The 13,710-nt window shown below is 39.4% G+C and overlaps 1 protein-coding gene across 3 annotated transcripts in view; it reads right to left on the reverse strand.

Moving 5' to 3' along the window:
• Positions 1 to 478: 478 nt before the first annotated feature.
• Asb15 (ankyrin repeat and SOCS box containing 15) overlaps positions 479 to 13,710 on the reverse strand; it is a 29,157-nt gene continuing 15,925 nt past the window's right edge. For 2 of the 3 annotated variants that reach the window (XM_029478643.2, XM_085840788.1), the window contains exons 6-10: positions 10,864 to 11,109; positions 9,184 to 9,355; positions 7,120 to 7,690; positions 6,318 to 6,471; positions 479 to 2,975 (exon numbers count right to left, since the gene is read on the reverse strand). In XM_029478643.2, coding sequence (XP_029334503.1) covers positions 2,818 to 2,975; positions 6,318 to 6,471; positions 7,120 to 7,690; positions 9,184 to 9,355; positions 10,864 to 11,109 — 1,301 coding nt within the window. In that variant the 3' untranslated portion in view covers positions 479 to 2,817. The remainder of the gene's footprint in view (positions 2,976 to 6,317; positions 6,472 to 7,119; positions 7,691 to 9,183; positions 9,356 to 10,863; positions 11,110 to 13,710) is intronic. The other variant, XM_085840787.1, reaches the window with a different exon arrangement.

Raw genomic sequence — 13,710 nt, forward strand, 5'->3', positions numbered from 1 at the left:
CTCACACTCTCTGAATGATACTAAACAAGAGCTAAAAACAGCCACAGGCATCTTGGCAGCATGGGGAGATGCCATCCATGGCCCGCCTTATCAGTGCACATGGAGACATTTGGCCCCACTGTAGAGTGTTTGGCTTCTTAGCCTGACTGTGGGGAGCAGCTGACACAGGGGGAGATACACAGTTCTAGTTAGACAGGAGTCCATTTCTCTTCCCATCTAGTGCTCTCAAAACCAACAACCCTAAGTTGTCTAAGTTGTAATGTGCTGCAGCTACATTGCCATTTCCAAGTCTTAAGGATACATTTTGTCCTTTCAAGAAGTCAAGGCAATAACTTTACAAACATTTTCCATATGCATCCAGTTAACATTTTACACCCAAGTAGTTCTTGTACTTATTTACCCCAAATACATTTAATATCTGAAGAATCAGACCGCAGACTTGCATCTTCATTTCTATTTTTTATTTATTTAGAGCAACATTTATAAGCAAGGACTTTAGGCACAATAAAGAAAGCAACAACAAGAATTATGATATATTGTACATAAAACATCACAGTTCGAGTTAAATACATTATGGTATAATTTGTATTAAAAAAATCCTCAAGGAGATACATTGAAACCATAACCCTGATTATATGATTTTCTTTCCAGACTTATTTGTCTTTCAAAGATAACTGAAAGTAAATGTAACTCAGAAAATTTACAAACTAGTAAGATATTATTACCAAAAGAATATTTACTCTTATGATAAAATAAATGTCAAAAAATGAAAGAATAAGCAATTTAAATAAGAATACTACTGGGTTTACACACGAAGTCGAAACTCTACCTATCATATTACCACCAAGTCACTGATTATTTTAGTCTGGTTCTTATATAACATTCACATTCTAGGGCGTGTGTTTGGCTTTGACGACATACTGGGAAATAAAGCAGACACGATCCTGCCCCCATGGGGCTTCCAGTCTAGTGTAACATAGAGTACTACAATACCAAGTGAGCGGCTGTCCGCAGTGACCTCCATCCGGAGGAAGCAACAGCTGAATCAGGATCCGCAGTGTAAGGGTCAGCTAATCAGTGGGAGAGAGGCGTAAAGGACAGGAAAGAACGCTTCAGATAGAGAGAGCGAAGGAAATGTCAAGGTCCTGGGGTTCACAACGGTTCCCATCTAAGAGACTCAGATCCTTGTGGAGCACAGTGAAGTTTTGCTTGTCAGTGAAGAGATAATAGCATGGTCCATCTTTTCAAAGCTAAAGTCAATCCATTTTAATGAGTGAGCTTACCACTGTCTTGCTTTCTAGCATTCTAAGAAATAACCCCCTTTAAAACTGAACTCATGATGATAACAGATGGTATCCTTTAGAAAGAGGACCTTATTTTATTATTAATGATAATAATAAAATGAAAACCTCTGGTCTTATAAAACCATAAAGCCTGGGAATTGCTGTAGAAGATGTGTAGCAATGATGTTGCCAAAAGGGGGTGGGGATATGCAGATAGGCTACAGAGGACATGGGTTGGGTAGTTAAAGTGTGGAGGTCTTGGGAGAATTTGAGATGTTTATCCCAAAATAATAGGGAGTGATTTTCAGCAAGGGAGATGAGCTATATTAAAGTCTCTGAAAGTTCATTCTAAAGTGCTGTGTGTGGACTCTGTAAGGAACTGGGAAAAAGAAAGGCTAGGAGAGCAAGCCGGAGAAGCTGCACTGTATTGTCTCAGTAAGAGGAAGAACACAGTCAGATGTACAGTGGAATTTGTGGGACTGAGCAGGAAACGGTGGATTGAAGAGAGAAACTCGGTGGCATTTGCTGAGTTGGCATGCTGGGTGAGAAAATAGGGGTGGGGGTGTGTGTCGAGACTGATGCCAAGTCTTTTTCACTTGGAAACAGAATTGCCTGTGCTAGTACTGAACTGCAGAATGTAAGAGACAAGTGTTTTGTGAAGGAAGGATTTGAGGACGCGTGGAGCTACAGATATCTTTATGTTTAGAAATCTATTACGTCAATGTCGAACAGGTCTGAAGCATAGGAGACAAAAAGTTGAACTTCAGGTGTTAAATATCATGGTCCCCAGCAGACTGATCACAACAACGGCTAGTGAATGGAATTTTCCTGAGAACACAGCGTATCAGAAAAGGACAGAGGACCTGTCTCTAGAGGCCTGCAGGAAGAGGAGCAGCCTGGAGAAGCAGAGGCAGGGAGGTTGAGGAGGAGGACGGAGAGGGAAAAGAGCAGGCTATCAGTACGGTTGTAAAACCCGAGGACTAACAGGAAACGGAGTTAGTGCCGCAAGAATCAACAGGAAGGGGAGCGAAAGTTGTTTATAGAATTTAGCCGCAAGGAAGTTGTTAGGGACTGAGCCAAGGAGCACTGGAGAGGCTGGCTTACAGGGTGAATCTGCATGCACAAATGAGCTCTTCTAGAGCAGGGGTTCTAATAATAGGTAGGGTAGCAGCTGGCATATGTTTGTGGGGCAGGCGTGGTAGTGGTGAGAAACTGGTTATTTACCTTTTAAGCCTAGACTCTCAATATTGATATTCAGTTGATAGGGAGAATTTGAAGACTCATAACAACTTAGGACAATCAATAGAAATGAAAATACAGCATATTACTTATCTTAGCAGCCTAAAAGTCTTTAAGAGTGTACATGATCTTCCCATAGGGACACGACATAGCTACAAGATTCTCAGTGGTGTTAAAATACACTTAAGAATACAAAATGATTCCAGTGACTTCTCTAGGGGAATCACAGTTTTTTTAAAAAAATGCTTTAAGAATCACATTTTAAAATATAATTTTAAAGTTATATTAACTTTAGCTACTGTCCGTAGAGGTCATACTCTTTAAACAGTAAGTATCTTCGCATTGCGGCCGGGAGAGGAAGCTTCTGTATGGAGGCTGGCTGGCAGAGTCGCTGCAGTCCCATCACTCTGCGAATTTTTAATCGGCACAGATGCTTCAGGGAGCAAGGATTCTCTAAAATAAACAGGGAAAGAAGCAGAAAGTTTAAAAGTTCTATTGGCTTCCCACGCTAGGTACAGATTGTCTCAGAGTAGCACCCAGTGTATCTCTGATAATATGCACTTTAGCAGCTGATGGCGCTGACCTCAATTCACATTTCAATTAAGTCCTCTAGTCCTTGCCTCCCCTCCGGAGCTGCGCTCCACAAGGACTGGAATTCCGTCTGCATCTGGGCCAGGAGCAAGTCTGGCTCCTGATGGGTGTCCAGTTTGTTAAATAAACAAATGGATTGGATGTTAAATAGCAAATGGTGCTACATTTCTCCTTTATGATTTTGTTATTATATAGATGTATTTCCTTATTTTCTCTCTTTTCTACTATTTTTTCTGATGAATAATTATCACTAATTATTAATAATTAAAACACCACTGGACAATTTCATAAATCATATACAATTCAATCTGAGGTGTGTGTCCAGTGTCTGCAACACACTAGATACTAACTATCACCTATCTGGTGATGGGAAGTATATTTTTCAACCTCTTACTCTTTATTAGGATTATAACACTGATGTTTTACGCCAGCAAAAAGAACCCATGAAGGGGCAGCATAGAACAAGGACACAAGCAAACACTGGCTCTGGATTCAGTCAGCTGGGATTAACACCCTGCCTGTGTTACTTTGTGTGACCTTGCACAGGGCCTTAACCCCTATAATTAGTATTCTTGTTTACGTAAGGTGGGTAACAATAGTGCCTACTTCATAGGATTGTCTGAAGGCTAAATAGTTCATATAAATTACTAGGAAAACCTTTGACACACTGGGCTATAACATTCAATAAATGTTGGGGGAGAGGGGCAGCTCAGAAGCTAATATGTTTGCTATTCAAGAGTTCATTAGGGAGGCAGAAACAGGAAGTTACTGGAAGCTCTGGCCAGCTCGCCTACCTAATCAGAACCTCCCCTCCACCCCCAAGGAATGACACCTGATGTTCACTTCTGGCCTACACACATACATACACATTCACTTGACCTGCTACACTCATATGTACACAAACACAAACACAAATACAACAACAAGAAACATTAGAGACTGTTCACTTCAATGATGAAAGTGATCACCTTTTGCTACATTCGAATATAACATTTCAAACTACATTATTTTAATATTAAAACAAAGTTATCCTTGGTGGCATGTACCTATAATCCCCACATTTGGAGGGCAAGGCAGGAAGGTCATAGGTTTGAGGTCAGCCTGGGTACAGAGAGAATTTCAGACTAGCCTGGGCTGCAGAGCAAAACCCCATCTCAAAAAATAAGTTAGGCCATTTTCTACAAACATGAGGCAAAAAGATCATGATCAAAATGGGTGCCTTCCCACGTTCTGTAAGATTGCAATTTTATTTTGTGCCGTAACAAACAAACCACCTTGCCTAGAGCTAGGAGAACCCTGACATCCAGTGGCTTACGAGGCTCACAGCAACCAGCTGACAAGCTACTGCAGAAATCAACCACTGAAGTCACAGAAAATCGTCCTAACTTCACTCTCGCCTGGAGTGTCTTTCAAAATCCACCACAACTAGAATTTCATTTACAAAGGTACACATAGATCATTACTTCTATTTCCTAGAAAAACCTGTGCTACTTATATAACAGCGGTTACTGCAGAGAAAGCCACTGTTATCGCGTAAGACACACAAGGCTCAATCCCTAGCTCTGGGGTTATGCCCAGAACTTTGGAGAATTAACTTATTTGTACTTTAGTGGTGTTCTCATTTTGAAACAGACAAACCGTTTAAGGCTTTTGGTTTTGAAAATTTAAAACATGGGACTAACTACATACACACATAGTTCCATGCACTTGGCAGTATCAAGTAGATGACCATCTTCGCCTACATCACAGGTTATGAAATAGAGCTTCGTCAGCCACAGAAGATGGTTGCACAGCCTCCCAACCTTCATTCCTCCTTCTCCCATAAGCCACCACGGTTCTCACTTGTTCAGCAATCAGCCCTTTCGAAGTCTCATCATCTAAGGGATCTGTCCCTACATTAATTATAGGACCGACAAAAAATGTGACCTTCCAGCCTTGCCCCCCAATGCTGGGATTACAGGCATATGCCTTTGTTTTAGTAGTCAAACAAGGTTAATTTAAAATTTATAATCAAGTATAACAAAATGTGGTCACTTTTATCATTGAAGCGAATAGCCCCTAATGTTTCATTTTGTTGGGTTTGCGTGTGTGTGCCACATGTGTGTGCGTGTGTGTGCGGCAGTGAAATGAGTAAGTGTGTGCATGTGCAGGTCAGCAGTCAACATCAGATGTCATGGTCTGGGGCTCTCCTTTGGCTGGAGGGTTAAAAAGTTACGGGATATTGTTTGAATATCATATGATCTTCAAGTTCTTTCTCTATCCATTTTATCGTGTCAATTAATTATTAAAGAGCCCACATTTCTATGTTTTCCCATGGTTGGAATGTATTGCCAGGCTGTAGCTCCATGTCCTGTTGTCTCTTCTGTTCTGTGAAAGCTGGTAGCTGAATCCAGAGATTGATCCTACTTATGTCTGATCTCTTTGGCAAATGATTTTCTCTTCTCTGGGACCTCCACCATATGATACTGGCAATAGCCAAGGTATAACAAACACACCCATTTGTTTATTCAGGGTATAAAATGATAGTTATATAAATTTATATGTATTATTTGAGACACTTCATGAAGAGCTTTTGTTTTTTGTTTTTGTTTTTGTTTTTGTTTTTTGTTTTTTTTTTGTTTGTTTTTGCTCATCTATTTCTGGTTACTTGTGACATGTTTCACATAAACAAGGCAGAAAAATGGCTTATGTGTTTCTAACAAATTTCAAGATAAGTTGATTTTTCTATAAACCCTTTGAAATGATCAGGTTTTTAAGGCATCATGTATTTAGACATTTTGGGCATATTAATGTTACTCATTGAAATAACTGTGGTTTTGAAACTTGAATGCTCCTGTTTGGCCCCTGAGAGTCTCTTTAGGATGGCTCTGGGACTCCTCTGACCCAGTTCTGATGGTCACTGAGTTTCGTGGCTGCCTGATCTGGGCAGAAGCTCCAGGTTCATTCTTACAAATTTCCTCCCTCAGATCTGGAACCATCACTTAGTATTTCTTTTTGTAGGAACTGACATTTCCATACCAAGTTTTCTGTGTGAGAAGGATGCTCAGAGCTGGTATGGTCATTGCTAATTGTAAGCTTCTCTGAGAATAGAAAAACACACTCATATTAACATTCACACCAACACACACAGATACACAGACACACACACACACACACACACACTAAGCAAATAAAATTTAAAGTAAAGAAAATATCTGTTTTTACCTATTATTTGGCGTATTTCTGGCCATTCTCTCTGTACTTCTAGCACAGACTTCAGTTTTGCACACAGAGGGACGTAATCTGTATAATCTATCAGTATGCGGACAATGCCGCCCACCAGGTGCTTCATCCACGGAACTGTAATAAACTCACAGAACTGAGAAAAATGATAACAGTTAATTTAGTGGTATTTTAATGTATCATACGCATGACCAGTACTATATGAAAAGTTACTCCTTGTCTTTTTACAAGAATTTTTTTCTCTCTATCTCTAATATTCCACCAAGTGGGCACAGGTGAACAATTGCATTTTAAAATTATTTGACACTGTGTTTCCAACTCAAGAAAAGAAATAGCCTTATTTCCTGGGCCTCTTTATGCTTAGCTGTCTACAGTAATAAGAAGTAAAGATGGAGAAGCATATGAATCAAAATTTACTTTTTCTTTGCTCTAACATCCTTAAATGTGTGACATTTTATGGATTATACTGGGAGACTGTGTATTTTACTTAGAACATAAAATACCCTCCAGAATAGATTATACATTCGGCTATAAAACAAGACTTAATACTATTAATACTAAAGCCATTTCAGTTATATTTTAGAAGCACAGTGGTATATATCTAGGAATCAGTAAAAGGAAGACATTTGGATATTTTATAAATAACTAAAAGTTAAACAACATACTCTTGATCAACTTTGGCAGTCAATGAATAAATCAAAAGGGTTAACAATATCAAATTTTCAAGATTCCTGAGAAAAATTAGTTGAGGTACTGATCTGAAAGAAGGAGGAAAGGAACTCACCGGATTATCTTTTATTACGCATGATGTCCACCCTGGCAGTCCCTCCTCCTCAGTCTCTGACCACACAAATGAATTTCCAAAGATGTCTCCGTGCATGCAGTCAAAACATAGCTCCACTTGGTAACCATTATTGAGCAGGAGCCTCAGCATAATCTCATCATTTAGGGCATACTGAATGGCACTGGGGAAGCGAGTGTCATTCACATGCATAAAATAACAATTGACGTTAGCCCCATAGGAGAGAAGCAGCCGGACGATTTCATGTCGATTGGCCCTCACTGCCACCAGGAGACAGTTGAGGGGATCCAAGTTGGGGTCTGCACCTGCAGCCAGAAGGACTTCTGTGCAGTGGATATCATTATTGGAGACGGCAAAGTATAGCGCAGTCTTTCTCTCATCATCGTAACTCTGGGAAATGTGGTCGGCAAGCAGGGCATTAACATCAAAACCATTCTCAATGAGCAATTCGAGGCACTGGGCGTTTTGTCCCTCTGCTGCTGAGTGAATTGGAGTGAGGCCGCTTTTCTGAATTGCATGTTTGGATGTTACTGGGATAAGGTATTTCAGAGCACTAGAGGAAAAATAAAACCTTTTTAAATACCCCCCATTGCATAAAGAAAATCAAATAGCTAAATAAAACTTTATCATTGGACAAGTGAATTCACTTTGTTCATTTTTTCCATATTTCCTCTACCTGAGTTTGTGAGACTTATTTAGCCTTTGTGAGTCAAGAGACTCCTGTTTAATTTACTGTGATTTAGTTGAGTTCTGATTTAGTTTCCCATGCTAAAAATTCCCAAGGAACATCCTGGATCTTCCATGTTTGTAAATCAATGGATGTGATGGCAAAATTGCCAAAGAGAGTCATCGCCTGTGATGGCATAGAAGCACACTGCCTATTCCTAACCACTAGAAACCATGCAATCTTGGCAAATGACCTGCACAGTATAAGCATAACCCTTTCATTTAAAGATGAACAACATAAAGGCTGAAGGAGGAACAGGACTTGTCCAAGGTCCTATGTTCCATGTGAAAGGAAGGGATGGCATTTTAATCTTTTGATTCTTACTAATTCTTTCTATTTCATTGATTCTTAAGCCATCTATTAAAATTGCCCATGCACATTATGTATCCTATATAGCTCACGATGAATTCTTAGTGAAAAGCACAATCTTCAGTATTCTATCAAACTTGAATCCATCCAGATGAAATAACTGTTCCTAGCTCATGTTTCTAAATACATGTGATGAATGCTTGTGAATTTCACACTTCACTAACCATGTAGACACTCAGGAGAGCCACAACCAGGGATAACTTGATCTCCTGTGCCTAATTCAGAGCTATCATGTGTGAATTTATGAACACTGGGAGTAAATCCAGGTAAACTTTAACAACATGTCACTTCGCATCAATTATGCGTCACTGGTCCCTTAACTTTGCCAGTGTGGCTACCAGAAATAAGAAAGCCAAGCTGACTCAAAGTTTTTGAACTTGTGTCATAATTTTAATTTCTTAAAGCCACCTCCTCTTAATGGATAGTTTAATGTTGTGATTCTAGGCTTCTATTGCTGTGTTGCTTATAACATTTTGCTGTTGAAAAATTCCACTCAATCTAAGTTACAATGAATCGTTTCTACTTACCAATATATTCACCATTATAGTATCGTATACATCCTGCAATGCTAGGAAGTGACTGAAGTACAACACAGAAGCATTACAAATTCTAACCTTCAGTCAATGGCAAAATGTTCAGAGACTTTGTAGTCATTTGTTGAACTTTTTTTTTAAACACAGAAATGCCAGTTGGTGAAGATTTCTCAATTACAACTTTATTCCTCTACAAGGAATACTTTTCATATAAATATTATAAATGCATTCTGGGAAAGTCAAGAGTATATAATGTAAGGGAGAAAGTTATGAAATCATTTTCAAGCATTGAAATAAAAAGATATGTGTGGCTACTTCCCTTTGAGATTTGGAGACTATCACACAACCAGAGGTTGTACTGTACACATGCCACAGTGTTTCTATAACTTAAAGCGATTGCCTTAATATCTTACTTACAGATAATGTCCCTCATAGGCAGCTCGGTGTATGGGAAGATGCCCTGCTCTGTTGGGCACATTGCCGCTTCCTCCGTACTTCAGCAGGAGGGAGATGCAGTCTGGGTTTCCTCCCCCTGCTGCCTCGAATAGCACAGATGCCCCATCATCCGCCAAAGCAAACACATCACCACCTGGAGGTGTAAAGCACGTGGCTTAGACGGCTGAGCAGTGTTAAGATAGTCTGTTAAAGTAGTCTGTCATTTTTTTTTTCTTTCTAATAAAAGCGTAACCATTCAATAACATCTAGGCAACATGCTTTGTTTCATTAAACTTTCAAGGAGAGCAAGTCACAAAAACAGGAGTGAAAACAAGTCAATCATGCTTCAAGAAATATGATCATAAGACTTTTTAATTTGATGATAACAGGTAGCATTCTTTTAATTCAAAACATATTTATGGATATGTACAGGGAGAAATTCTCTGTGTGGCTCTAAGATGAATAAGCCTAACCAAAGGAGCTTAAAGAGCAAATGAAGAGGTAACTAGAAAGCACACAGTGTAGCCAGCTGCAGTGGCAGCTTTAGTAGAACACATACCATAAAGGGAAGAGAACCATCTTTGATACTGGACCTACTCCTTACTTCATGAATTGGGATAGGGTTTTTTTTTTTTATGTGTCTCTGTTTTTTCCTCTCTGAACTAAACTAGCTTATTCCCTAGGAAGTATGTGGTAATTCAATGAAGTTACATTGGTGTACTGACTGGTTTTGGGTGATCCAAAGCTGGAGTAATCACAGAGAAAGGGGCCTTCCTTGAGGAAATGCCTCCATGAGATACAGCTGTAAAGCATTTTCTCAATTAGTGATCAAATGGGGAGGGTATATTGTGGGTGGTGCCATCGTTGGGCTGGTAGTCTTGGGTTCTATAAGAAAGCAAGCTGAGCAAGCCAGGAGAGATGGGAAAGGATTTATGAGAATGTCTCAAGAGACTCACTTTGAATTTTACTGAATATTATCCTAAATGAGAGCATGGATCTGACCTAAATTGATGAAGAGAGAACACCCATATTCTATTTTGCCTGGAGTGGGATCTGGAGTGGATTAATGAAACATAAGCCTGGAATATCAAAAGTTGTTGCAGTGGTGTTTTGAATAGAATACACTATTGATGTTGCACTTGAGCAAGAGGCACTAAGTTGTAGAACATAGTATGGATTCCCTGACAGGAAGAGTGGAGATCTGGAGAATAGTTAGCAAATGGTCACACTGGTCCAGGGAAGACTGGAAGGACCTGACTAAGAAGGCAGACAGATGGCAGCATGAAGATAAGACAGACTTTGGTGCTTTCCAGCAGTTGGGCTTGGGAAAGAAAGTGATAAAAGACTGACAGATAAATCCAACCTCTCCATCTGAGTCAAGAGGGATGGTGACATCAGCAAGTGGAAGAGAGGAGAAATTCAGCCAAGATGACAGTAAAGGTCTTCCCAAATCTATGTGGAAACTAGGCTGCCTCTAGAGAAAGCAATCAGAGCTGGTCTTGCAGATCTTTCTTGGTCATAATGAATGGAGCTTACATGGTGAAATAGGGGTTTAATGGGGGCTAGGATAAAACCCCACCCATTTATACTCAGGAGGGAGGGAGGAGCCCGAGCAAAATGAAGAGAGTCTGAGAGCAGGACAGAGTAACTCACTTCACATACCTTTGTGAATAAGATGTTCTAACACGTCACAGTGGCCATACTCAGCAGCAACTCCTAAGGGTGTGACTCCGAATCCGTCTCTCAGGTGGACGTTGCCTCTGTGATTCAATAGCAGTGTGATAATATCTTTGCGGCCTTGCTTAGCTGCCTCATGCATTGCTGACCATCGTTTGACACAGGGCTGGTCAAGGCTGGTGTTGTATTTAATCAGTGCAGAGACCATGTCATAGGAGCCCCTCTTTATAGCTTGAACAGGAAGATTAACATGAAGTTGCCTTATCAACATGAGGATTTTATATGGAACTAATTTATTTAAACTAATGTCAAAATAGGTAGAAGCCATCCCGTTTCCTCTAGAGAAGGATATTGTACTTCTTGTGAGCTTTTGCTTTCTCGTGCTCAAATTTCTATTTGTGCAGTCTGAGTCTTCAGGTCTCAGAGTGGATAAGAATTTCATGAAAAATGTTCATCACCAAGTTAGAACTTTGTATGTACTCATTCCAAACTTCAATCTCTTTTCCAAACAAACAAAAAAAAAATGGGAACATCCTATGTATGTTGTACAAATTAAATAATGTATGCTAACTATTTTGTATAGTACCCAGTATAAAATATGAGTATAATAAATTATTCTTAGTATTGGTTGGTATTATTTCTAAGATGCTGGTCCTCCATAGATAAATATTTATCAGATTTCTTCCCCATTGAAACAAATATTTTTCCCTAACAAAGATAGTATTCATCAGCAAATTGTACTTCAGACGAGAAACAGGTGAAGAGCTGGGCCTCAGAAGAGAGAGGTGAGGCACATCTCTTCCTCTGATTCTATGTGCTGATAAACACCTCTTCCTGAGCTCCCCACCCGCCACTGCAGTTCTGAGGTGCGTTATCTCATCTTAGCTGCTCTCACTGTCAAGAGCAGTGAGCTTGACTTTATCTTATTGCTATTGTTTCAGATTTTTAATTTTGGGGGGGGGGAAATCTCATGATCATGGGTCTCTTCCCTTTATGATGCCACCTTTCTACATCCCTCTGGAAGATGCTGTTAGCATGATTAACCTTTATTTATGAAAAAAAGTGTATGCAGGGGATATTCAATTAATTTCTTAAAATTTATATTTTCACTTCTCATTTAATACTTTGGAAGAAGGTAGTTTCCATAGAAATAATAATTCCAAAAGTGGGGATTCATCCTTTATAGATAACCTTAAAGACTGTCTAAACTAATAACAAACTGACATAGTTAAACCCATAAGGCACATTATTAGTTTAATATAGTTGATAATAAAATATGAGCTTATGTATAGTTTTATACATACTCTTTTTTGTGGGTTTTTGTTTGTTTGTTTGTTTGTTTGGTTTTGGTTTTTCGAGACAGTCTTTCTCTGTGTAGCTCTGGCTGTTCTGGAATTCACTTTGTAGACCAGGCTGGCCTTGAACTCAGAAATCCACCTGCTTCTGCCTCCTGAGTGCTAGGATTAAAGACATGCGTCACCACGCCCAGCTTTTGTGCGTATTTATATACAAATTTTATTCAATTTAAAAATTAGATTTCAATTACTTTATTAGAAGCTATATGGTTTATATATTCAGATTTTTAATTAGAATTGTATTTCATTAGAATTTGTATTATTTAAGATGTCCTTGGAAATATGTGGCTTGCTGGCTTCCACTTTTTTCTACTTTGTCATTTTCTTCCTTTTTCTGAATACATGAGTTTCCTTAGTAATTTACATAGCACCTCCAAGTGATTTTCTGACTCAAAAAATGCACAGAAAAGGGAGCTCTGAGATTTCTGGGTAAGGATTGAAAAAGTGAAAGAAGAACAAGCTAAGGAGGGTGCACTGAGACCCTAAGGCAAACAGTTCTCAGAGCTTCTTCCATACCCAGCCGTGCTGACTAGGGTAAGCATGGAGATCCAGCAGAGGAAAGGTGACACCACATCCCCTGGATGAACACAGAGTCCATCCAAGGGCAAAAACCATAGTAAGTGTCAGATTGCCACAAATCTGATACTTTACCACTCATCAAGGAATGCTAACACGGCTGTATTAGATGGAACACTACAAGTCAGAGCCAGATGGGTGAGCGGGATGAAGGGTCCTGGGTGGATTTAAGGTTATTTTGTTTTTTGTCATCTGAACATACTTCATGAATAGACACAAAGATGAAGGATTAAGTCGAGAAAAACATTAAAAATGGAATTACATAGAGAAAGGACCGTTCCCCCCTTATCTCTCCTTTGTGTGTTAATGATCCATGAGCGGCAAATTTCAAAGAAACCCAAGAGCAAAATTGATAAGCTCACATGGATGATCCATTTTCTTATAAAAGTCCTATTGATGCTATCTCTATATTCCTCAGGACAGTTCAGGAAATTCAGGCCACGAGCTTCTGCAGACGTGATGGCTTTTTAAAAATTCCCTTAATTTACTTTTAGTATGTGCTTTCTTTGTAGCATTTACATTAATTTTCCACCTACGTGGTGTATCTAGCTCTTCTACAAATTTTAAACAAAAGAGTGATCGATGTCCTTAAATCCAGAATGCCCAGCAACGCATCTAGCTTAATACGACTTCTCTTTTCTTGAGGAACTATCACATGTGAGGATGGAAAGACCCTTACCACAGCTTCACAGCCAAAATGTAAATCCACAGATCTCAGGTACCAAACCCCAAATTCTCATTCCATCCACGTGTCCCTCAGAAAAGCCGATGTTATTTTGGGTTATACACAGTCAATCTCACCTCTTTCTTCTTCAGTCATCAGATTCTTTTTGTAGTTATTGTTTGTTGTTTGTTTTTCAAGACAGGGGTTCTCTGTGTTGTCCTGCTCTGTAGACCAGCC

This window comes from Mus caroli, unplaced genomic scaffold, assembly GCF_978045245.1.
Source record: "Mus caroli unplaced genomic scaffold, Mus_caroli_1 scaffold_7, whole genome shotgun sequence".
Taxonomy (NCBI): Eukaryota; Metazoa; Chordata; class Mammalia; order Rodentia; family Muridae; genus Mus; species Mus caroli.